The 25,789-nt window shown below is 40.8% G+C and overlaps 1 protein-coding gene across 1 annotated transcript in view; it reads left to right on the top strand.

Annotated features, from left to right (window-relative positions):
- The window catches only part of LOC132874328 (calmodulin-binding transcription activator 1-like), a 499,951-nt gene that overhangs the window by 308,090 nt on the left and 166,072 nt on the right, over positions 1-25,789 (top strand). Inside the window, exon 5 of the mRNA XM_060910417.1 lies at positions 9,749-9,884. Within this exon, the coding sequence (XP_060766400.1) occupies positions 9,749-9,884 (136 nt within the window). The remainder of the gene's footprint in view (positions 1-9,748; positions 9,885-25,789) is intronic.

Here is a 25,789-nt window from a genome sequence, read left to right as displayed (position 1 = left end):
GTTTATTTGTATCGTGCTTTTAACAACAGACCTTATCACAAAGCAGCTTTACAGAAAAATGAAGACTTTAAATATATGAACTGAGGTGACGGTGGCGAGGGAAAAAACTCCCTCAGACGACACGAGGAAGAAACCTCGAGAGGAACCAGACTCAAAAGGGGAACCCATCCTCATCTGAGTGATAACAGATAGCGTGATTTATAAATAACTCGCTTCTATAACCGTCTCCTATAGAGTCACAGAGTATAACTGTGTAAACAGGAAATTCATTTTAGTTTTACCAGGAAGTCTGTTTTGTTGAAGTTTTCAACCAACTGATGGAGACTTGAGTGTAAAACTGTTCAAGACAAGTGCAGTCCTAAAGTTATCACGGTGATTGTAGTCCTCAGCCATCAGAGCAAAACTGGAAGTGTCCAGAGCCGTCTTCTAAGTGCGACTTTCGACCGTCCATACGGGGCCGTCCTCCACAGGAGCGACTTGCTGAGACTCCAGCCAGAAGTAGGGCATCAGGATGGATCTGAAGAGCAGAAGAGGTCAGCGTGACTGGTGTCTCAGGACTGATGTGTAACTCAACAGAGAGAGACAGATATTAAATCGCAGTTTTACATGAATACGATAGTGTTCACATAAACGGATTAAAAAACTCGAATTGCTGATGTCTGTCAGGACATGTTTGTGTAATATTTACGGAAGGAGTCTCCAGTGTCAGCACTTTGTAACAGTCAAAGGTAAAGCTGGACGTTTTCCGACACGTCTTCCGCTTGGCAATTTTCCAGTAATGCGTAAATGTTTATAACTGCAATGACGGGAGTGAGAACAGGAAATGGACCTGCAGACATTAATATGCAACTGTAAACGGATTTTAAAAAATGCAATGTGTTGTTCTTTCATAAATAATTGTAACAGGAATTTGGCATTTTGCTGTAAGTGGAATAAAGAAGCAAGAAGCCTTTATTTATCACACGTGGACTCAAGCACAGTGAAATTCGTCCTCTGTATTTGCAGTGAACACACACAAGTGAGCAATGATCACACACGCATACCCCGAGCAGTGGGCAGCGATGCTCCAGCACCGGGGGAGCAGCAGGGGGTTAGGTGACTTGCTCAAGGGCGCTTCAGCCCAACCTTCAGGCCATGGCTGCCCCATGTTAACCTCACCGCAGGGCTTTGGAAACAATTAATAATAATAAATATTATTAAATCTAAATCTACAAAATGTATTAAATGATAAAATAATATTAAAATAATACATAAATAATTAAAAATTAATAAAAATATATAAAATTGTAAATAAAAATGATACAATTAAAAAATAAAGTTAAATAATAACATTCAAATTCTAAAACAATTAATAATAAATATTGTTAATTATTAAAAAGTCAGTCAAAGTCCTTCCTGCACCATAGATGGCGCGTTTGGTGGCGCCGATCTCCGTTTCCGTAGCCCTCGGCCTCTCGCCTATATTACATAGCTAGGGTTACAGTGGGGGGGCGTGTCCTCTGGTAACCGCGAGAGTTTGACTCCCCACTCGCATCTGTATTGCAGCGTGCCTCACCAGATGGCAGTAGGCACCATTTTTTTTTTATGATGGTCTTTGGTATGACCCGACTGTGAGTAGAATTCACGATCTCCCAATCGAGAGGCGGACACGCCAACCACTAGGCCACTGGCCTAAATAATAACAATAAATAAATGCCTATAATAAATAAACATTAAATAATTAAATTATATTAAATATTGGGCAGCACGGTGGTGTAGTGGTTAGCGCTGTCGCCGCACAGCAAGAAGGTCCTGGGTTCGAGCCCCGTGGCCGGCGAGGGCCTTTCTGTGCGGAGTTTGCATGTTCTCCCCGTGTCCGCGTGGGTTTCCTCCGGGTGCTCCGGTTTCCCCCACAGTCCAAAGACATGCAGGTTAGGTTAACTGGTGACTCTAAATTGAGCGTAGGTGTGAATGTGAGTGTGAATGGTTGTCTGTGTCTATGTGTCAGCCCTGTGATGACCTGGCGACTTGTCCAGGGTGTACCCCGCCTTTCACCCGTAGTCAGCTGGGATAGGATCCAGCTCGCCTGCGACCCTGTAGAACAGGATAAAGCAGCTACAGATAATGAGAATGAGATAATAAAACAGTTAATAGTAATAATAACTATTAATAACTTCATGGTGCTAACAGTAACGCCGCTTCATGGCACCACCATTGATTATTTTCCTATAACAGCATGACATGGTGTGTTTTTTTTCTTTTCATATTAGAGTGACAAATTATTTAAAATAAAGTGTTTTAAAACATTACACAAACAGAAAGAAAGAAGAAAGAAAAGATACTTCACTGAAACAGTTTATATATATATATATATATACACTACTGTTCAAAAGTTTGGGGTCACCCAGACAATTTTGTGTTTTCCATGAAAAGTCACACTTTTATTTCCCACCATAAGTTGTAAAATGAATAGAAAATATAGTCGAGACATTTTTCTGGCCATTTTGAGCATTTAATCGACCCCACAAATGTGATGCTCCAGAAACTCAATCTGCTCAAAGGAAGGTCAGTTTTATAGCTTCTCTAAAGAGCTCAACTGTTTTCAGCTGTGCTAACATGATTGTACAAGGGTTTTCTAATCATCCATTAGCCTTCTGAGGCAATGAGCAAACACATTGTACCATTAGAACACTGGAGTGAGAGTTGCTGGAAATGGGCCTCTATACACCTATGGAGATATTGCACCAAAAACCAGACATTTGCAGCTAGAATAGTCATTTACCACATTAGCAATGTATAGAGTGGATTTCTGATTAGTTTAAAGTGATCTTCATTGAAAAGAACAGTGCTTTTCTTTCAAAAATAAGGACATTTCAAAGTGACCCCAAACTTTTGAACGGTAGTGTATAATATAAAATGCACATGTTCTCATAAAGATACAGATGTGGCCCTTAATCTATCAAATCTGGATTATTGGTGCACTATATTCACTTCCCTGTGTATCTAAAGATTCAAAAGACCACCTACTGGCAGGCGGTACACTTTAGTACTTATTTTAGACAGAGTAATGTGCAAAATTATTATAATTTAAGTTTTAATAAAGAAGGTTGAAATGTCCTTGTGAAAATTTCAGCATTTTAAATTACAGAATGAGACGCTGTCAGAAAGGATACGCTCATCAGCGTCCCCTGCAATTTCAGGCTATTCCAATGTTCCAGCTCCTGTTTAATTGTAATTCAAAAAAAAAGAAACAGGTCCAATTACCCATTTCTCTTCCTTTAAACTACCCAGTGCTATTTTACAGTGTCATAAATCCCTCTAAAAAAAAATAAATAAATAAAGCAAGAGCCATTTCGCTCATTGTGAAATCATTTTTATTGAGAGTGCTGATCTCCACAGGATCATAAATCCATTCCACTTTATGAAGTATTTCAATCTGAGATATTTAAGTTTAACCACTTCCTAACCTTTCCAAATATTTCACTGTTACTGTTGCTACAGCAGGTGATAATCCATCAGATACTCCTTTCAAAAGAAAAATGCTAAAGAGTGAAAGAGAGTAAACATTTCACTGTTGTTGCGAAGTTTGACTAAACAGTTGCCGGCGGGAAATAGAAGAAATACAGATCTTAATTACAGTTTAATGAAAATAAATCCTGATCAGAACTGTGTGGGCGTGTCAGATGATATAATCAGCAACGTAAACATCTCGTTACAGTGCTAGAGCTAGAAAATCACATCCAGTTTAATAAAAGAGTAAAATTAGCTTTATTGACTTCTCATTTAACTCTTTAAAACCGTGTTGGGTTTTGCCGGTGAAGCTCGGCAAGATCAGATTAACTTTGTCGCTTTTCCGTTTATATTGTTGCTTTAAAAGTTGCTTTATCTCAGATTGTCAATGTGCTGTGTGGATGAAGTGGATAAAAAATACAGCCAGTTTTCCTTTTTACACGACTAGATGTGAATCCGAGTGAAGTGAAGCAGTGGCGGCTGGTGGGCTTTGAAATAAAGGAAGCTCAGTTTTAGGTGTACATAATAAAATTTTCAATTATTTGTCAATTTGTCGTTATTTATATGTGAATTCTGCCATGTTCTATTCCGACTCTGCCAAGTAAACTTAGGCGTGCACATCAACTCCAGTGTTCCTCACTTTTCTCATGCCTGTCAAAGTTGGCCAAATCTCCAAAATACAGTTTGACCAAATAATCCATCCCTGGGACGGCCTCTTTAAAAGAAGGTCAACAGGACGTTCTCTTTTGGTCAAAGCCCTCGTAGCAGGGGCGTAGCTAGGATTTTTCAAAGGGGAGGGGTCACACACTGACTGGCAGCCTGAGTACATTATGTAATAAAAAATAATTACCATTGCTAGTTTTAGGTCGCTTAGAAACCGGCTGTTCCATTATTGCTGTTTCTTCCACGTTTTCTTGATGTTGCGTTCTAGAAACGGCACTAAAACTTAGCTTCGAAGCCACAAAATGCAACTTTGATGGAAAAAAATATATAATAAATTGCGTACCTCTCTTCACGTCGAACGAAGGAGGAAAGTTCTGCTTGCTTTGACATGGCGAATTATTAACACAAAAGGAAATACTCGTAATTCGCAACTAAAAAGACTGCAGCTACACTGGCAGCTTGACCATGCTTTCTAGTGCGATCATGTTGTGCTTGTGCAGAACTGGGTTTTCGCGTCCAAACCACAGGAAGTCCATACAAGATTATAGAAACCCTAGTGAGGCTGAAGTGACAATCTAGTTTAAAAAAAAAAAGTTAGAAAAATTACAGTGGGTGCTTTTCTGATATTCTTATGTGGCTATTGAAAAAATGTATGGTCTGACAAAGGGGGGTTCACGGGCACCCCAGGACACACACACACCCCCAGCTACGCCCTTGCGTAGTTAACCAGTTGACTTTGTCATACCAAGACAGCTAAAATGAGCGATTGTGTCTCCCTGACTTTTGAATTAAATCGATCTTGGGCGTTGATCTGGCCTGTTGTTTAATTTTGAGCCTCTCCACGTAAGGAAGAGCATCAAAATCAGGTCGACAACATTAGCAACGTTGGCCATTTTGCACAGCTAGCTAGCTGGCTAGATTTCCCCTCTATTACCTGGCTTAAAATAAGCAGTCGAAACGAAAGCAAGTAACAAACTCACAAACTCTATCTTTACAATTTTTATTTTATTTACAGTATATGCAAATGGAAATAGGAACTGTATATTGGTAGGAAAAGAACGAGAATGAGCAGCAACTAGTCTCACGACTTCACTTGAATCCCTCCGATTGATGCGACGTCTAATTTTAAAACGCTGTCAGTCACATGACATTCAACAGAGATTTGAGAGATCCTCCAGTCATCATAGAGAACCCCAGCGTCCAGTCCCACCTTACTGTTACCGACTCTCCACAGACCCCCAGTGAAGCTGGGCGTCTGGAAATTACGTTTTAAAAGCATATTGTCCAATAAATGTCTCGCTTTGCTGCAAAGATCAAAACGTATCCCGTAGTGGCATTAAACCACAGAGACGCTGAGCATCAATGGGTTTTTGATGGGTCGTGCTTCCACAGGCTTCTACGGGGAATAAAACAAAAATAGCCTCAATGAGGCTGCAGCTCATACCAGCCACTGTTGTTGTGTGTGAGTTTGAAATCTGATCAGTCCTGTAGGAGGAGTAGCAATTTTTTGTGAAATCGCATATGAGCCCTGTGTAGCTGTATCCACGGCAGGTGGCACCACCTGGTGAACAACCCTTGTTGGAATGTGTCTTTAGAGTCTTCTGGGTGAGTTTCAGTGAAAATGTCCTAGCAGTTTACAAACGGTAGTTTTTGCCGGTGTGACGAGTCACCCAAAAATTTTCAGACGCCCATAAAATCGTAAATATGACAGGTGGCGCCACCATCTGGACAACTTTTATGCACACCCACCTGGGGAACGTTGTATGTGAGTTTGATCGGAATCTGATCAATCCTGTAGGAGGAGTAGCGATTTTTGTAAATTGTGGCCGGAAGATGATGACAGACGACGCATGATCGCATAAGTTCATCCGACCTGGCCGGCGGCCAAATGAGCTAATAAGTTGAGAGGGCTTTTATAATGGCCTTCCTGTGACAGAAACTGTGTCCTGGAGCAATTTCAGATCTTCCTGATAAACCATGAGACTTATATGATGCATTGTTTTGAATAAATATTGTAAGTCAAGCAGCGTCTGACGATCTGTTCCAGTTTCATCGCCTTAAATCGATACCCATGCACACGAACGGAGCAAGAAGCGCTCAGCAGAAACACGACGACATTCCAAGCCTTTCTCGTGAGCTCTTTTTTGCACATTGAAAATAACAAAAGAAAATATCGAATGTTTCTGCACAACGTAACAAGTTCATCATCACCATTGTGGTTAAATTAGTAGCTGCGCACGGATCCTATCAGCAGACAAGCAGATCCACGCAGCTCTGGAGGCGTACTTACTTCAGGATTATGTCGTCTTATGAATTAATTGCATAATTACAATACAGTGCCTGGATGTATTTTGCTACTCAAGCGTGTCGATTCTAGGCTTTATATCTTCTTAATGCATTACGAAAACACTGCAGACCCATTCATAATTCATCACGGCGCACACACGGCCATTAAAAGCTACTTTAAAAGTTGTATTTACGAGATTTATATTGTAAACTAAACACGAGCCATTCTGCAGATAAGAAGTTTGTCCTGTTGAGAACACACACTTTCGCTGGCACAGAATTATTCTCCATTAATTTGCTGAAATAGAAGGAGTCCTCTGTCATCGGCGTCCTATAACGAAGAGGCCCGTGTTCCTTTCCTCCCCATCCCACTCTCCGTGTATAAATATGTATAATTCCGATAAGCTTAATTGGTTCGCTTACGTACACAGAGGCAGAGGAGAGAGAAAAGGGCCGACGCCATCTTCACTGCTGTGAATATTCTCGGGGCCCGCCTTACATGACCCCAGCTAAAGTGCTTCCCTTCTTTTTTTAGTTCTGTTTTCCTTTCTGGGAACAAACTCACTTCTATTTAAGCGTCTTAAATCTCCTGCAAACATTCAATAAAACAACATTTAGTCATGAAATGTATTTTTAAAGTTTTTAATAAATAAAATGAGAATGTAAATGAATGAGTAATTGAAGGAAGGAAGGAAGGAAGGAAGGAAGGAAGGTTCATAAAATAAAAAAACAATCTGGTTATAGAAGAAAGTTATAAACATTGAAGAACTAAATAATGAACAAATAAATATAGAAATATTTAATACATAAAATATGAATGTAAATGAATGAATGTTTATTAAAATTAAAAAAACAATTTGTTTTTTTTTGTTTTTTGGAAGGAAGTTATAAAGAGTGGAAGAGAATTAAATAATGAATAAATTAACATATAAATATTTAGATAATGAATGAATGTTTATTAAAATAATTATTTGGTTATAGACGAAAGTTATAAACAGTGAAGGAGAATTAAATAATAAATATAGAAATATTTCATAAATAAAATATGAATGAATGAATGAAATGCTTATTAAAATAAAAAAACAATCTGGTTATAGAAGAAAGTTATAAACAGGGAATGAGTATTAAATAATGAACAAATAAATATGGAAATATTTAATAAATTGAATGTGAATGAAGGAATGTTTATTAAAATAAAAAACAATAAGTTTTTTTGTTGTTTTTTTGGGAAGAAAGTTACAAAGAGTGAAAGAGAATTAAATAATGAATAAAAATATAGAAATATTTAGTAAATAAATTATGAATGTGAATGAATGAATGTTTATTAAAATAATTATGTGCTTATAGAAGAAAGTGTAAACAGTGAAGGAGAATTCAATAATAAATATAGAAATATTTAATAAAGTAAATATGAATGTGAATGAATTAAGGTGAATGAATGTTTATTAAAATACAAAAACAATTAGTTTTTTTGGCTTTTGGAAGGAAGTTATAAAGAGTGAAAGAGAATTAAATAATGAATAAATTAATATAGAAATATTTAGAGAATGAATGAATGTTTATTAAGATAATTTGGTTATAGACGAAAGTTATGAACAGTGAATAAGAAATAATGAACCAATACATATAGAAATATTTAATAAATAAAATATGAATGTAAATGAATGAATGTTTATTAAAATTAAAAAAACAATCTGGTTATAGAAGTAAGTTATAAACAGTGAAGGAGAACTAAATAATGAACAAATAAATATAGAAATATTCAATAAATAAAATATGAATCTGAATGAATGAATGTTTATTAGAATTTAAAAAAATGTAATTTTGGTGTTTTTTGGAAGAAAGTTATAAAGAGTGAAGGAGAATTAAATAATGAAGAAATAAATACAGGCATATCTAATCGATAAAATAAAATGTTATAAATTTATGTAAATATAATTATTTTTCTTCTGCACCCTTTTCTGAATTGAGCTCCAGTTAAAGCGTCTCTGAAAGGCAGCGCATTCTCTGTCAAAAAGAAGAAGAAGAAGAAGAAGGGAAAAAAAGCAGTTGCTTTAGAAGAATGCCATAAAACAGTGAAGGAGAGGACTAGCAATAAACTCCCAATACAAATGGGAATCGATGTGGCAGATAAAGAGGCCCGATGGAGACATTAATGTGTGTAATACAGAGGTCTGGAGAACAGTCCATCATTCCTGCTTATGCCACTGATAAACACTTATGAGAGAAATGCGCTGTTCATTCTCCATAACCGCTCTGAACGACTGCGCATGAGGTCGATGATGTCATAAAATGCGAAAATGGGCTTCGTAGATCGAGCATTTATTTTAGCAGAGAAAGGTCACAAATTTTAATGTCGCATATACGATATGAGGGAAGGCAGACGAATAGCGCTGCGAGTTAAAAGGAGCATTTCGTCCTGAGACGTGAAAAACTGAAGAAAAAAATGAACAACGCCTCCATTATGCAGCGTGGAACATTTATTTCTTTTATTTGTCCGAGCTCGTCTCTGAAGCAAATCGAAACGTTTCTACAAATCAGTCCAAATCACCTTTAGTGTAGGATGAAACCTTTCAATCTTAAAGGGCGGGGTCTGTTCCAGGATACATAGGGCCAAATTACTGAGTTCTGATTGGTCAATCAAGGAGGGCTTTTTTCCTTAACATGGGGCCGTATTTCTGAAATGCTATTGGCTAGTTCGTTGCTTGGTTACGGTTACAAAAATGAGCAAATTTTGTCAACAAAATGGCTTTTGAAAATCCTCGTGTCGTGTCGCCGTGTCATGATGAAAGACGCTTTAGAAACTGATTCAAACGTGGAAGGTACCGTAGTCTCGCGCCCTGATTGGTTCAGAAAACGTGAATGACAAACGTTGTCAACTTGAATGGCTTCCGAAGTATGAATTTGGCCCGATATATTATAAACAAGTAATCGTATGGTTCCTCGTAAAATTAAGGATCAATTTCACTCGTGACTTCAAAGTTTTGAAATTTCCCTCGTCAAATCACTCGTGAAATTAATCCTTAATTTTACTCGGCCCCATACAATTACCTACGGTATACTAATAGACTCCGCCCCCGATAAACTTTCCTGCAGGGCAGGAAAGCTGCAAGGATGATGGGAAATGATGTAAAGCTCTGACCTTTACATTCACGACATCTCAACACCGAACTAAACGCTGCTGAAGGGTTTTGGGGCGATGTGTTAGACGCCATCGGAAGGAGATCTGGTGTGTTTGGGTTTTTTTGTAGTAGTTTTTTCTTTCGTTTATAGTATAACTCTTTTTCTCTCTGTGTCTCTTTATTTTCAGGCCACAAAATGGGTCTATGATCCTGTACAACAGGAAGAAAGTGAAGTACAGGAAAGACGGCTACTGCTGGAAGAAAAGGAAAGATGGCAAGACCACGCGGGAGGATCACATGAAGCTGAAAGTGCAGGGAGTCGAGGTACGAGAGTGTGAGCCAGACGCATCAACATGCTACACACACGCGCACACAAAGCCTCCCGAGCTAAATAATTCATCTCTACCATCCATTTTCCATATCAGACCCCAGACAGCGCTGCCCGAGATTCCAGTTTCTGTATATTACAGGCGAGTCGATATGAAGAAACTCCTTACTCCTCGGTTCCTGTGCTGTTCCACTCATACGGTTCCTTTTTCCTCTTCCTTTAATATTCCCCCTCTACTGTAGCCTGAGCAGCAGAACCCTTCTTTCAGCTCTGATCATTATTATAGAACCGCCGTAAAACGCCCAGAGCCTGTATTGAATTCCGCGAGTCGAAAGTGGAGGGCCGGGGAGGAACTCCATTCATTAGCAGGAGAAATTAAATAAAAGAGCAAAGAATAGCGGTTTTCATCTGCTCTCGCTTTAATGTGACTGCGTGGAATAAACGCCTGGATGTGGAAGAAGGCGGCGTGCATATACTGTATTTGTAAGTCTATCTCTGGGTCACTGAAAACATATCCCTGTGTAGATTATATTAATAAACGCGAAGCTCAAAGTCCGAACGGAAGCAGACATTTGGGACAAATCAGTGGAAAAGTAAGTGAGACGGCAAGCAAGAAAAACAAACGTGGAGGATAAAAGAGAAAAGAAATAAACCGAGTCTTGGTCCTGGCATGACTGGGATGTTGAATCGGGATATTGAGTGTTTCGCTGTTAAGACCCGGTCCCACAATACTGATAACTATAACAATAACTATAAATAACTCAGTCCCCTGCAGTTTATGTGGTCGGTGCTCACACCAGACCGATAACGGTCCCTATATCCCAGGCCTGGGTTTACCCGTATCGGTGAGATTACTTCTGGAGCGATTTTTCCAGACATGAACCTGATCCGATAAAACGTCTGACCAATCAGGTCATTGTTTCCACGTGACATCGTCTGAGCACGTCCTATTTTTCCCCGGGCATCTTCGTACATCCTTGTTGCATCATGAAGTCACAGAATACAGATTCACAGAAAATTAAAAATACAAATCACGGATCGTTTATTCACAGCTATGTGATATTTTCCATGAAATACCAATCGTAAACTAAATAGAGACTGTGACTAAAGTCGCAGTGATTTGCGCTAGCTCTTACAAACCGGGACGTCTGGTCACTGTATCCTATAGATCCGGAACGGTAAGACACAGAGAATGACGCTGAGTGAGGAAAAAAGCCCATTTTTCCTGGATCGTTCCGGATCAGTGATCCAGATCAGCACCAAAAGTCATAGCAACATAATTCAGCCCAGAGGTCTTCTTCTTCTTCTTCTTCTTCTTCTTCATGTGATGACTGGTTGAAAACTGAGGGATAAATAGCGTCCTAAAAAACGTTATGGGAATAATTATAAGAAAAAGAAGAAAAAATAAAGTAGGAAGATCGTGAGTGAGAGTAAGAATTTGCGCCAGCGCTGCTAGCACAAATAAATAATTAATAAACTAAACATGTAAATGCAGGTCAGATATTTTAATTATGAACTTCGGCAGTCCAAATATTGAATTGTTTTAGACTTATTAATGTTTTATCTGCGATGCATCATCCGTGATGCATCCGTATTAAAATCCGTAACCACTCAGTATTTTATTATATTTCCGTAATCCATGACCTATCTGTATTATATCAACCACCGGAGTGTGTGCATGGGATGTTTTGGAGTCCAAGCTGTACAGTATGACCCGGAATAATGTGCAACTACTTGGGGGGAAAAACTTCCATGACTACTCCTAAAGCCTCGGTCACAACCGGCCGTACGTGCTCCTACGGCCGGTCTACGTGCAAAAAACGCAAGAAACGCACGGAGGGCGCACGTGAAATGCACGGAGGGCGTGTGTGTGACATGCTGATTTTCGAGCCGTAGACTGGCCGCAGAGGTTCTTTGTCGTGTCAAACAAACTCTACGGGCGCTTACGTTTTTTTCAGGTTGCAAGACAAATTTACGGCCAACGTGCGTCTTTCTCCACGAACAAAAAAAACGCAGCGATTTGGGAAACGCCAAAAATCGCACGGCCAAAAAATCGTACATCCGGTTGTGACCTAGGCTTTAGTTGTATGCGTTTATTTCTCTGAGTGTCAGGACCGAGCGATATTACTCGTATAGTGGGGATTATAGTTGTGGTGTTTCTGCTCCAGACTGGAACTAATTCCAGGCAGAGGGAGAGTCCGAGCTGGAGTTATAGGGATAGCTATAGTTTTCGGTGTTGTGGGACCAGGACCTTAATATTACATAACTAAAGTTAACTGCGTGTGTGTGTGTGTTTGGGACATTCAGTTTAACAGCCAAGTCACACAAGAAGCTCAAATTTTCTCAATTTCCTGCCAGCGAAGGCTAATTGATGTCGATGAAACTCGCTAGGATTGGTAAGAGCTTTGTTTTCTGGTAACACTGAGCTTTTTTATGTTATCCTGATTTTAAAAAAGCTTTAACAGTCATTTGCGGTGCTGTGTATCGAGCACGTGCCGTATCGTGTGTATTAAGGATGATGTTTTAAATGAATTAAACGTTTTAAATGAATGCTAATGACAAAACAAGAGGGTTTTTTTTTTGTTTTTTTGTTTTTTTAATCCCTAGATATTCTACATCACCCTTGAGTGCTCGATCAGTTATTTCTGAACAATAAATAATGAACATACTGGTTAAAGGTAGACTGTCTTTTTGAAGTGTAAGTCATAAAAAGAATTTTTCCCCACACCCAATTATCTTCCAATTTTATTCGTTTTTTTTTTTTTAAATAGAACAATTAATGACTTTAGAGCCACATGGCTGAAAATTCTCTGCTATTTTTTCCTGCTTCACCATGACCCAATTCAAGATACTACATCATGCATCACATCACGTGGTGGGCTTTCCCCATTCATGCAAGGCATTGTGGGATATAAATTTGAAACAGGAGAGAAAAATGGAGGACGTGAGTGTGCGAATGAAACGTGAAAGACCGACTACAGTAACGGAAAGAAAGCGAGAAGAAAAGATGTTGTTATGTATGAAGGAAAGGAAACGCAGGACCAAACTAATAAATATGGGCGCTCAGCGAGCACCTCGGTGTGATCAGCTGTTCGTTTAGCGACAGAATGATGGAACTGTCAGTGCACGCTCAAAGGGAAACCTGCGCATGCGCACACACACACGGACTTCCTCTGTCTGCTCGACTGCGCGAAGCGAGCGATTTCATTCCAAGCACATTATTTGCTTTAATCCCCTCAAATTAAATAACTTCCCAGCCACAGAATGGCCTGATATTTTGTCAGATATTACAGAAATAAACATTTCAGAGGGAACTAAATTTCTTTCACCGATTTTATGAAATCGAAAGGCCGTCTCGCTTTAAATTAGGTGAAGTTTACGGTATGATGGTGTAACCTTGCAAAGCAGACTGGGCCGTGTCATCATCTTACTGAGTGAATATTGTGACAGTTTTGTCACGTTGCCCACCCACCCCTTGATAAACGTTCTCCTTGTTGTTAAACTATCACACATCATCACAGCAGGGTCTGATTGTGCTTCCTGGGGTCAAAGGGCATTAAAAAACATGACATTTTTACTCCATCGTATCTGACACGGCAGCCTGCAGCACAGCAGTAGCCCTTTCTTTAACCTCTCATGATATTTAACGCACAGGAAACGGCAAAACACAACCTGATTAAGGCTTTGTTCCACCTGGACCTCGTGAAATGGCGAAAGAGCACCCGCTCTGCTTTTGTGCGATTGTTGCAGTGCGTCTGTGATTTTTTTTTTTTTCCATAAGCGTACAAACCTTACATGCAGATATGCAAAGCAGATGACGCACATCCATGCTCACATTTCACCTCCCTGCAGCAGGTTTAATGTCAGCAGCCTTCAGAACGTAAAGGTTTCCAGTTGAGGAACTTGTTTTATGAGTTTAAATGAAAAAAGAAAAAAAATCTAAGTCAGCTTTAAGTTGTTTCCTTTTTCTATAAAGGACACCGTGACAGAGCCATTGTGCTTTCAGAGACAGTTTAGATTGCTCCAGTCTGTTTGAACAGATACAAGGAGAGAAGATGAGCTGAAGTTAATATATCAGAGAAATATAAAACACCATATTCAGAGCGTTTCTTGACCTCTGCCGTTGTTTACTCGGAGACTGATTGAAGTGTGGAGTAACGAAGCAGCCGAGGCTCTTTCAAGACGACCTTTGCTCCCGTTCCTCTGTCCTGCACTCTTTCATATCCACGTTCTCTGTTTGATCAAGGAAACAGCTTTGTTATATCACATTCTCTTTCGTAGTCTCTCTCTCTCTCTCTCTCTCTCTCTCTCTCTCAAGCACTGGCGTGACGATGGTCGCCATGGAAGCCGTAGTCAAAGTAACAGGAGCATTAAGTATATGATGGATTTTGGAATTAATACAGCGAACCAAAGTTCAGCAGTGGTGTGAATCGATTCAGTCCATTTCCAGCAGGCGAAACCTTGCGTTGGTGGTCCTCGCTGCTGAAACAGTGCACGCTACAGAATGAGAAAGAGCTTTCTCGTTTGTTTGTTTGTTTGTTTGTTTGTTTATTCATCCATGTACCGAACACATGCAACTGTCCTCATGTTCATTTGCTGCACTGAAGTTTTATGAGAGGAAAAACAAAAACCTGACGTGATGGAACGCATCCTTATATGAAATTTAAACAATACCGTGGGTGCCATTACTTTTTGCTCAGCACACCGTGCCTTGCTGGTCACGTCTGCACTGCCTGCACACACACTCGCACACACAGGGCTGACAGAAAGTCGTGCACTCACACGCATCTTGACCCACCGGCGTGTAAAAGCGAGGGTGTGTGACAGATGTGTGTTAGCCGTGTGAGTCGCTCCGGTCGCCTGGAGACTCCTCAACTAAACCAACAGGAATAAATCAAGCCCATTATCACGGGCGCTAACGGCTAGAGAGGGGCGGAGAAGCAGAACAAGAGAGGAGAGGAAGAGAGAGGGGGGAAAGAGAGACAGAAAAGAACATGGGAATGCCCAGAGGGAGGAGGGAGGGGGTTAAGAAAAAGAGAGAGGGGGGTCAGAGAGAGAGAGAGAGTGGGAAGAGATATGGAGAAAGGAAAAGACAAAGAGAGAGAGAGAGAGAGAGAGAGAGAGAGAAAGGAGTGGGAAGAGATATGGAGAAAGGAAAGACAAAGCGAGAGAGAGAGAAAGAAAGAGTGGGAAGAGATATGGAGAAAGACAGAGAGAGGTAGACATAGTATGAGAGAGAGAGTGGGAAGACATGGAGAAAGGAGAAAGACAAAGCGAGAAAGAGAGGTAGACATAGTATGAGAGAGAGAGCGAGGGAAGAGATATGGAGAAAAACAAAGTGAGGAAGAGAGAGAGAGGTAGGCAGAGTATGAGAAAGAGAGAATGGGAAGAGATATGGAGAAAGATAAAGAGAGAGACAGACACAGGGAGAGAGATGGAGGTAGAGATAGTACAAGAGAGAAAGAAAGAGTGAGAAGAGATATGGAGAAAGAGAGATAGACGGAGACAGATGGAGGTAGAGATAGGACAAGAGAGATACAGAGAGAGAAAGAAAGAGTGGGAAGAGAGAGAGCAGAGAGGGAGGAAGAGAGAGAGAGACAGAGGTAGACATTGAGAGAGAGATGGAGGTAGAGATAGTACAAGAGAGAAAGAAAGAGTGAGGAGAGATATGGAGAAAGAGGGAGACAGATGGAGGTAGAGATAGGACAAGAGAGATAGAGAGAGAGAAAGAAAGCGTGAGAAGAGATATGGAGAAAGACAGAGAGAGAGAGATGGGAAATCAAGGGAATACGTGAGAGAGGAAAAATTAAGCAAGATTGGGGGATCAAGGAAATACCTAGAGATGGAGGGAGAGAAAAAGATACAAAGAGAGAGAGAGAAAGAGAGAATGCAAGAGAGGAGTGAAATAGGGATGGAGAAAGTAAGAAAGAGACAAAGAGAATGACAGAGGGAGGAGAGAAAGTGATACAGAGAGAGAGAGCGAGAGAGATGGAGATGAATAGAAAGAGAGAGAGAGAGAGAATTTCATCGTTCTTCATTTTTCATCACACACACAGAGCACAGATCTTTACAGAAGCGTCTTTTCTCCACACTGACCTTGTGGGCGAAATTGGAGACAAAAATCAAAACCAGTTTTCTGTCGTTTCTTTATGAAAAGAGAATTCTTATCCAAACCATCTCTCTAACATTATAAAATTAATTTAAAGAAAGTAACTCAGTCTGAGAATTCAGACATCCGAGAATTCGCAGATCTTCTTTCAATACAAAAAGAGTCGCAGGTGGGAGTGTCGGAGCGTGGTGAGGAATTGATCAGTTCCTCCTTGAGGAAGAAGTTTCATTTGGTCTGAAGTGGACCTCCTTGTACCCAATCTCTCTCTATCAGCAGCTTTCTCCTCGATCTCAGCCGAAATGAACGTCAAACCCACAGCAGACAAGAGCGTGAAGATCTCCAAGGTTCTGCAGGGGAGAGAAATACGGAGCAGCTCCCCGAGGAGAGATAAAGTGAGAGCGAGGTGCGAGAGGACCGAGAGAAGACAGGAGTGGACGGATTAATATCGAAAGCTTGCGGGAAAATCCCAGACCTGGGGAAAAAAAAAACAAAAATAAGAAAATAAAACCCTGAGGTTTTTCTTGCTGTGTTTATTCACACTTTCTTTTTTGCTCTTTCTCCATTTTATCCTCCTTTTTTTCTCTCATATATACCTCCGGCTTTTCCTGGGTATGAAGTGAAATATTATACATTTGTCAAATCTAATATTGGGCGAGAAGAGCGAAACAACAGAAATGAAACAACACAGTTTTAGGCGAAGTGTAAAAACCGGCCAAAAACGCAACCAGGGATTTATTGACTTTTTTATTAACTTCTTTTTTATTCTTATTATTGACTGAACACCAAAACACGCGCACGTCCACTAATACACCAGGTCTGAAAGACTGGATATATTCTCCCCCCTCAGATACACACACACACACACACACACACACACGGTCCTCAGAAGGATAGTAAGACAGACAGGTCCTCACAAAGTGTGTGTGTGCGCGCACACACGTTTGTCTCACTATCCTTGTGAGGACCTTCCACTGACATAATTATTAACGTAGTTAATTAATGCTGTGCCTGCACCTAAACCGAACCTTAACCTCCATAATGAAAAGGAAACTTTTTTTTTTCAATTTTTGTTTAAAAACAAAACAAAAAAAACCCACAACAGCAAGTTCCTTGTGGGGACCATCCGAATATCCCCACAAGGTTGAAATTGTCGGATTTTATTCTCCTTGTGGGGACATTTGGTCCTCAGTAGTATATAAAAACAAGCACGTGTGTGTGTGTACATGTGTTTATATACTACTGAGGACCAAAGGCCCCCACAACAACAATGACAAGAACAACAAGACTTTCCTTGTGGGGACCATCCAAATACCCCCACCAGATCAAACTTGTCAGATTTTACTGTCCTTGTGGGGACATTTGGTCCTTAGTAGCATATAAACACACGTTTACACGCACACACATCTGTCTTATGGCCCTTTTCCACTACCCTTTTTCAGCTCACTTCAGCCCGACACGGCTCGCGTTTCGACTACCAAAGAACAGCCCGACTCGGCTCGCTTCAGCCCTGCTTAGCCCCTAAAACTCGCACGGTTTTGGAGTAGGGCTGAAGCGAGCCAAACCGTGCCGAGTGAGGCTGGGGGCGTGAGCAGACACTCCCCTGTGCACTGATTGGTGAGGGGGAGTGTCCTCACATGCCCACACACGCCCCGTGAGCACGCTGGGATCTGTAAACACCGCAAACCCGGAAGAAGAAGAATTACGAGAATTTCTGAAGCCTTATGCGCCTCGCCTCATCTATACGCTCTTGCCAGTATCTGTTGGCGTTGTCGGTGACAACAAGCCACAGCACCAAGACCAGCAACACTAATGACTCCATGTCCTCCATGTTTATTGTTTACTATTTGGGTTGTGAGACTACCGCTTAAAAGATCACTGATGTCACTGTTTGCGCTGCTTAACGACATCATGTGACGTCCACCCACTTTCGCTAACTCCACCCAATGTGTCCACCCACTTCCAGCCAGCACGGTTCAGCGCGGTGGTAGTCGAAATGCAACTCCAACAGCCCCACTCAGCTCAACTCAGCCCAACTCAGCACCGCACGGCTCAGCCCAACTCAGCCGCGTTGGTAGTGGAAAAGCGGCATTACTGTCCTTCTGAGGACCTTCCTCGGACATACTTATTTATACAGTTCTTTAATTCTCAGCCTGCCCCAAAACATAACCCGAACTTTAACATAACCCGAACTTTATTGTAATTCTTGCATGAATTTTTTTTTTTTAATATATAGATTTTTTTCTTTCTTTATACTTTTTTGAGCTAAGGGGATACGTTGCAATTGGGGCTTCGCCCTGTTCGTCTCTCCGGTCACGCTTTATCATTGTTATGTTTTTATTTTTATATTACATGTTAATTTGTGTATATATTTTCTGTGACAAATTACAATAAACTAAACTAAACTAATCTCAGTAATGTAAAGGAAACTTTTTGGCCCTTTTTATCTTTTTCATTTTTGTTCTTCAACAACAACAAGAAGAAGAATTTCCTTGTAGGGACCATCGAAACGTCCCCACAAGAACAAAATTGTCAGATTTTACTGTCCTTTTGTGGACATTTGGTCCTCAGTAGTATATAAACACACACACACACACACACACACACACACACACACACACACACACTTACTTTGTGAGGACCTTCTGTTAACATTATTATTCCTGTAGTGTATGAGAGCATGATTTTTTTTTTTTAATGGAGTGTAAAGCACTTGTTTTTGTTGTGTGTTTACATCATTACTGCTCTCCAAAATTAATGAATGCGCATATTTTCCCAAATATTTCCTTTGAAGGATACACAGTATATCATGCTGTGATTAGTTAATGGATTTTTGTTTGTTTGTTTGTTTGATTGATTGATTGACTGATATTGGATCTTTTTTGGTCCTCAAGAACGATGATATACATGTTCGTGTGTGTGTTTGGTTTTTGTATTTCGGAACATCGGCGTGTTTGAGAAGCATCTGCCAATACATCCCTCACTGCTCGCTGCACGTTCTGCCAAATGAAGCCATGCCTTTAACGATTTTTTTTATGTATTTTATTTATATACACAATAACTCCTGTTGTGATTCTCCATCCCTCCACTCGTTTACTCGATGTAAAATTTGGCCTGCTGTCAGAACTCGGTGATTGACGTGAATAAATCAGTCACGTTGCGATGGGAAGCTCGTTTCGATAAGCACGTCATCATTTCCTGCCCAAGCAGCGTGCGCTTATAGATTATTTATCCTCACGTAGGACGTGCTCAGCTCCTGCATTATTGATGACGTGGAGAGCGGAGAGGTACGACGGCGCTGCGTTACGGCCAGCGAGCGTAGCGTCCGGCGTCAGCTGTGTTTGTCCTGTGACTCAGCACAGAAGAGAAGGAGATAAGACAGAGGTGTGTGTGAGAGTGTGTGAGGATGTCGATAAGAAGAGGTTGATAGCCGGTTTGATTTCAACAAAAGAGACAATGATTGTAAAGTCAGCGCACACGCACGTCCAGCGGCCGTCGATTCATCGCCGATTCGACTCGACTCGAGTCTTTGTGAAACTTTGTGATGTATCTTCTTTTTCCAGCCCTCTTCTTTCTCTTCCCTCATATACTATTCTTGCTGAATAATCCATTTTAAAGCTTGCAGATCGTGGTTTATGTGACTCTTGTGCACGCACACACACAATTACGCAGACGATGCCTTGAGACTGGATCGATACTCCACTCTTTCCTGCAAGAGCTGCTAAAGGAGGCATTGAGATCATTTCTGGCCCAAAGCCAAAACGTCTTTTATCCTTCAAAGTGTTTGTGTGGCCTTCCAGTATTGACGTACCAGTGTGTGCATTGTATAATACTGTGTGTGTGTGTGTGTGTGTGTGTGTGTGTGTGTGCGTATATGTAATGGTTGGAACTAGGGATGCAGTATCACTCTGATAACATGTTCTGACTGGTCTCCGATACCACACTCACTCACTCACTCGTACTCGTTAAACATGCTCCGATGCAAACCGATCTGATGTCACGTTATGCAGTGTGACGTGAGCCGAGTGTACGCCATCACACTAATAAACACAGGACATGAATCACAGCAATGATCCTGGACGTATTTCACGAATAATTAACGAAGTTGATTGCAAATTGTGCTCTGAAAAAAAAAATCAAAGAGGAACCACGGCATCTTTCTACAATACATTGAACATTAGGTGAGTGGAAATAACAGCTCTTATTCTATCCACATCCACTGGATACGAGCAATCGCGCGCTCTGATTGGCTACTCTACTACTAGGATATCAGCGCATATACCGTGAACAGAGAAAAACAAAATGGCGGAGCGTGTTGCTGAACCAGCCGAGGATCAAATCAAAACTCTACTTGAAAACAGAACCACAAACAATACAACAAAAAAAGCAACAAAATATGGAATAAAAGTATTTCATGGTAAGAACGTATCTTTTTTTTTTTTACATTTTTCAAGAATGATGATTATTATTATTATTATCGCATTTTTCACAAATTGCTCCTGTCATTTCGCCGGTTTGTTTACATTCTAAGCGGAAATTATTTTGTTGGACATTTTTTACTGATCAAATTTTAAAAAATAAAAATGCTCCATTTCTCAAAATCCAGTGAATATGGATAGAATAAAACAGTTATTCCACTCAATCTCGGTGCTACGCGCCTCATCGGCGATCAGCTCATGTACGACCCGATTGAGTGGAATAACTGTTAATTGGTCAGTGTGTTCTTTGACAACAATGGGAAAAAAACCCTCAAGCAAAGCTAACTAATGAAGCTACGTCATTTATAATCAACATGCTCATGCGAACGTCATCGTCGGTGTTTTGGTTTTGATGAGTAACAGATCTGAGTGATGAACTGAACCGTCACTGTACTGACTTTGCAACGTTACTGTAGCGAGATTCAGGTGTGGGCGGAGCACAGAAGCACGGCAGGCGGCTGTTTGCGTTGAAGAGGGGTTTTTAGTTTATAGCTTTTCAGCATAGGGCTCCAAAAAACTCTCACACGCGCACACTCATACAGGCTGTCAACGAGCCCTCGGCGCCGACCTCCCCTTCTCGCTCTCCTTTTATCGGGCGCGGTCACTGAAGGAGACACAAACACACGTTAATTGACAACAGGTGTAGTGACACGACCACTCACCTTCCCTGACTCCGCCCTCCATTCACAGAGCGACGCTCGGCCACGCCCCCGCTGCCAAAGTTACCAACTTTTTTCTTTCCCAGCAAGCAGTTGGCACAAAAAAAGCAATGTTTCAATCACGCATTTGTGTGTGTGCGTGCTAATATTCTCACGAAAACAGAGCACATCCTCTCTGAGCTCTCACAAAAGCCCATCCTTGCATACATTTATTCAAAAACATTCACAAATTGAGGCACGATATCAAACACACACACACACACACACATAAGTACGTAATTAAATCAGAATGATGATGGAGTGGAAATAAATATTACAAAGCAAGGAAGACTTGATTGAGGCAAAGATGATATGAAAACAGTGCGAGAAAATAACGAACACGAATTTATACAAGAGCAAGAAAAAAGAGAGAGAGCAAAGAGGTGAGTGCCAGCAGATATGAGAGAGAGAGAGAGAGAGAGAGAGAATGAGTATACATAGCCGCAGGCAGACAGAAAACAATTGTTTCACTGCTTCCCCCAACCCACTTCACCCTTAAACAGCAGATTTCTTTCACTCAATTAATTTCTACACATTGGCTGTGGAGCGGCGTGTCAGAGGGCTTTATATCTCTCCCTCTGCTTTTTCATTCTCCCATCTCACATTTCTCTCTCTCTCTCTCTCTCTCTCTCTCTCTGTACTCCCACTACTGTTTCTCTTTTCCTCTGTATATATTTTTTAGTTATCGTGCTTCTCTTCCACTTTGGATAAACACAAAGCCCCTATTGTAGCCTCTCTCTCTCTCTCTCTCTCTCTCTCTCACTCTCTCATCTGCACAAACATCTTCCCATTTCCATAAAATCCAGAGACGCCATTCAGAAGTTGACACGGCAAAACCCATGACACGTTCACACATTTGCATTTCTTGTCCTCTTCGGTTGTTTATCCCCCCCCCCTATATTATTTCCAAAACTTGCAGAGATGCTAACGTCCACCTTTTAGCCGTAGCATTTACGAGGTATTGACCTTGCGACACCTGAGACACCTAAAAACGAAGCCTCTCATCCGCTCACAGCATCAACAGGAAACGACAGCATCTTTTTTAACTTTACTTTTAAATGAGTTTATATTGTATATACAGCGATTAGCATTGGATCCGTCACTATACAGAATTATTATCCATCCAGGACACTTTTTCGATGGAATAAAAACGTGTTCTATTCCCTTCTATTGGGTTTCATTCATTTGGTTTGATAGCATGCAATATTGTTAGCATATCGCTTATCCTACGTGTATTACGTCAGTCTACCCAATGGAGAACGAGCTTTGAATACGGTTTACGATATTGCACGGTTGTCAAGACAACATGACGTCACACGTCGGAGACGTAAAACTTCCGCGCTAGTGAGAGACTGGGACAATTTGTAAACAAGCATGGCCGCCATGTTTGCTTCGTTAAATACGGAAGATTTTGAGAGAATTTCGAAAGAGAAAGACGCGTTGAACACCCGAAAGGAATGTGTATGGATGATAATAATATTGGCTGGATTTTGACTCGTTCAGTGTCATGCTAGCCATGCCAGCTGATATTATTTAAATATGTGTTTGTTAAATCTGTAACACTGACTCGACAGTTCACTGTTTTGCAGAGGTCAGTATTAGGCATGTAACGATTCACGCAATTCACGATTTGATTCAGTTCACAATACTGGGTTCATGATTCAATTTTCCAATGATATTTTTGAAGAAAAAAATAAACAAAGAAAATATTATCATTAAAATTAAATCAGCATTTATTTTCCTATTCTTTATCACCTTAATATTCTTTTTGTTAAATAAATAAACTTTTGCTTAAAATATAAAAGCATATTAACTGAAATATTCCTTTATTTAAAATGAGTGAATAACAAATATTCCTTTTTTAATAAACTTTTATGAACATTTGTACTCCCTCCATTTGCTTCTCTTTTCTTTATCTTTCAGCAGTCTGTAAAAAGAGAGAGAGAGAGAGAGAGCTCTGATTTCATATTAAATCTGTTTGTACACAATCACACAGCAGCTGTTTCACAGTTTAGATCTGTTTCTTGTGTGTTTTTGCAGCATTAGAGCTGCTTTACTTCCACCTACAGTGAAGTAACATGTATTCCAGCTATTGTACGTTATTGCGCCAACACAAATACAGCAAGGAAAAACTAACAGATTACACAGACTAATAATAATCACAATTCTTTTTTTTATCGATTTGAGTCATCATAAATTTGGATCGTGATTTATTGTCACATGATATATCAGTGCATGCCTAGTAAATATGCATCATTCATGACAGTTAGCTTGCTCGCTTGTTGCTAACACAAGATGAACATGAACACGTCCAGGGTTTTGTTGTTGTTGTTGTTGTTGTTTTTCATGCTTTGTAGCTCAAATAAGGTCAGCTTGAATATTCGGTAAATTCTGGGTCCGGACTTTTCACTTCTGAGGTAAATCGAATGCAGCATGACGAAGGTCCAGGTGACGCTCAGTTTTGTGAGCCAATAGAAAATGTGGGCGGGGCTGTACTCTCTTTGGTCAGTTAAAAGCTCACGTTTTTCTCTCTGCCTGCTAGGATTCTCTTGTTCGCAAAGTTGATACTGGTGATTAAAATTGTGACTTAAACCTGAAATTGAAAGTATGAGAGATTTAAGGAAACGAGTGGAGAGATGAAGAACATGTGGTTAATAGAAAATGTGATCGTGGGACTGTGGATATAGTGACAGGGTTTTTTTGTGTCATTTAATGTTCCATGCATGCCCAGATTCGGTTCATCTCTCAGAAGCCTTGAGCAAGAGATTCTACATTTAACAGCAGCTCTCTCTCTCTCTCTCTCTCTCTCTCTCTCACACACACACACACACACACACACACTGCCTGAATTTCTCAAAGTGACGTTTGGAGAGGGAAAAACACACTGTAATGGAGCTGCCTTCCCAGCCTCCTGACCTTAACACACCTCGAGTGCAAGGTCTGAGAGAGAAAAAGGAGTGTATGCAGTCACACAAAACTCCTGCGAGAGGCCTTGGCAGATCACCTCTGAGGAACTCGTACAGAGAAAGCGTGGGTTTTTTTTATTGCAGAGTTTTACTTTTCATGTGATAGTTTTCCTCTGAAAGGAATTAAAGGGTTGGTATTTAATCCGGTGAAATGACTCGCAGGTAGAGGGATGGAAATGAAGGTTGCTTTATTAAACAAAACTGGAGGAGATGGTACTCGTAAAGTATGAGGTAGTGAATCGGGAAACGGAGTACGAAGCAAAGCTGGGGTCAAGATCAGAGAGAGAGAGAGAGAGAGAGAGAGAGAAGCAACAGCTCAGTAATGTTATATACTGTACACGGGTGCTGTAGCAAGGTTTAGCTAAATTACTCGTAATATAATGGACCAGGTGAACGAGTGAAGGTTATTCCTGATCATGTGGTTGGATGGCAGGAAACCAGAGAACCAAAAGGAAACCGGGTACTCAAGTAATAAAATCCTATATATCTTAAACAGGGGGCGGCACGGTGGTGTAGTGGTTAGCGCTGTCGCCTCACAGCAGGAAGGTTCTGGGTTCGAGCCCCGTGGCCGGCGAGGGCCTTTCTGTGTGGAGTTTGCATGGTGTCCGCGTGGGTTTCCTCCGGGTGCTCCGGTTTCCCCCACAGTCCAAAGACATGCAGGTTAGGTTAACTGGTGACTCTAAATTGACCGTAGGTGTGAATGTGAGTGTGAATGGTTGTCTGTGTCTATGTGTCAGCCCTGTGATGACCTGGCGACTTGTCCAGGGTGAACCCCGCCTTTCGCCCGTAATCAGCTGGGATAGGCTCCAGCTCGCCTGCGACCCTGTAGAACAGGATAAAGCGGCTAGAGATGATGGACGGATGTCTTTAACAGTTATTCCACGAAATCAAGTCGTACATGAGCTGATAGCCTACGAGGCGTGTAGCACTGAGATTGAGTGGAATAACTGTTTTATTCGATCCACATTCACTGGATTTTGAGGAACAGAGCATTTTTATTTTTATTTTTTACAAATTCAATAAATTAAATCTTTATACAAAACGTCCGACAAAATCATTTCTGCTTAGAATGTAAACAAAACACCGGCAAAATGACAGGAGCAATTTGTAAAAAATGTGATAATAATAATTATTGATTTTTTTTTTAAGATATGTTCTTATCAAATACTTTCATTCCATATTTTGTAGCTTTTTATTTTTGTATTTTTGTTTTCAAGTAGTTTTTACTTCGTCCTCGGTTGGTTCAGCAACACACTGCCATTTTGTTTTTCTCTACTCACGGTATATGAGCTGATATCCTAGTAGTAGAGCACATGATTACTCATATCTAGTGAATGTGGATAGAATAAACATCCATCCATTATCTGTAGCCGCTTTATCCTGTTCTACAGGGTCGCAGGCGAGCTGGAGCCTATCCCAGCTGACTACGGGCGAAAGGCAGGGTACACCCTGGACAAGTCGCCAGGTCATCACAGGGCTGACACATAGACACAGACAACCATTCACACTCACATTCACACCTACGGTCAATTTAGAGTCACCAGTTAACCTAACCTGCATGTCTTTGGACTGTGGGGGAAACCGGAGCACCCGGAGGAAACCCACGCGGACACGGGGAGAACATGCAAACTCCGCACAGAAAGGCCCTCGCCG

The sequence above is a fragment of the Neoarius graeffei genome, chromosome 26 (genome assembly GCF_027579695.1).
Source record: "Neoarius graeffei isolate fNeoGra1 chromosome 26, fNeoGra1.pri, whole genome shotgun sequence".
Taxonomy (NCBI): Eukaryota; Metazoa; Chordata; class Actinopteri; order Siluriformes; family Ariidae; genus Neoarius; species Neoarius graeffei.
Note: the sequence above shows the minus strand (reverse complement) of the source record. Positions and strands in the feature narration are given on the sequence as shown.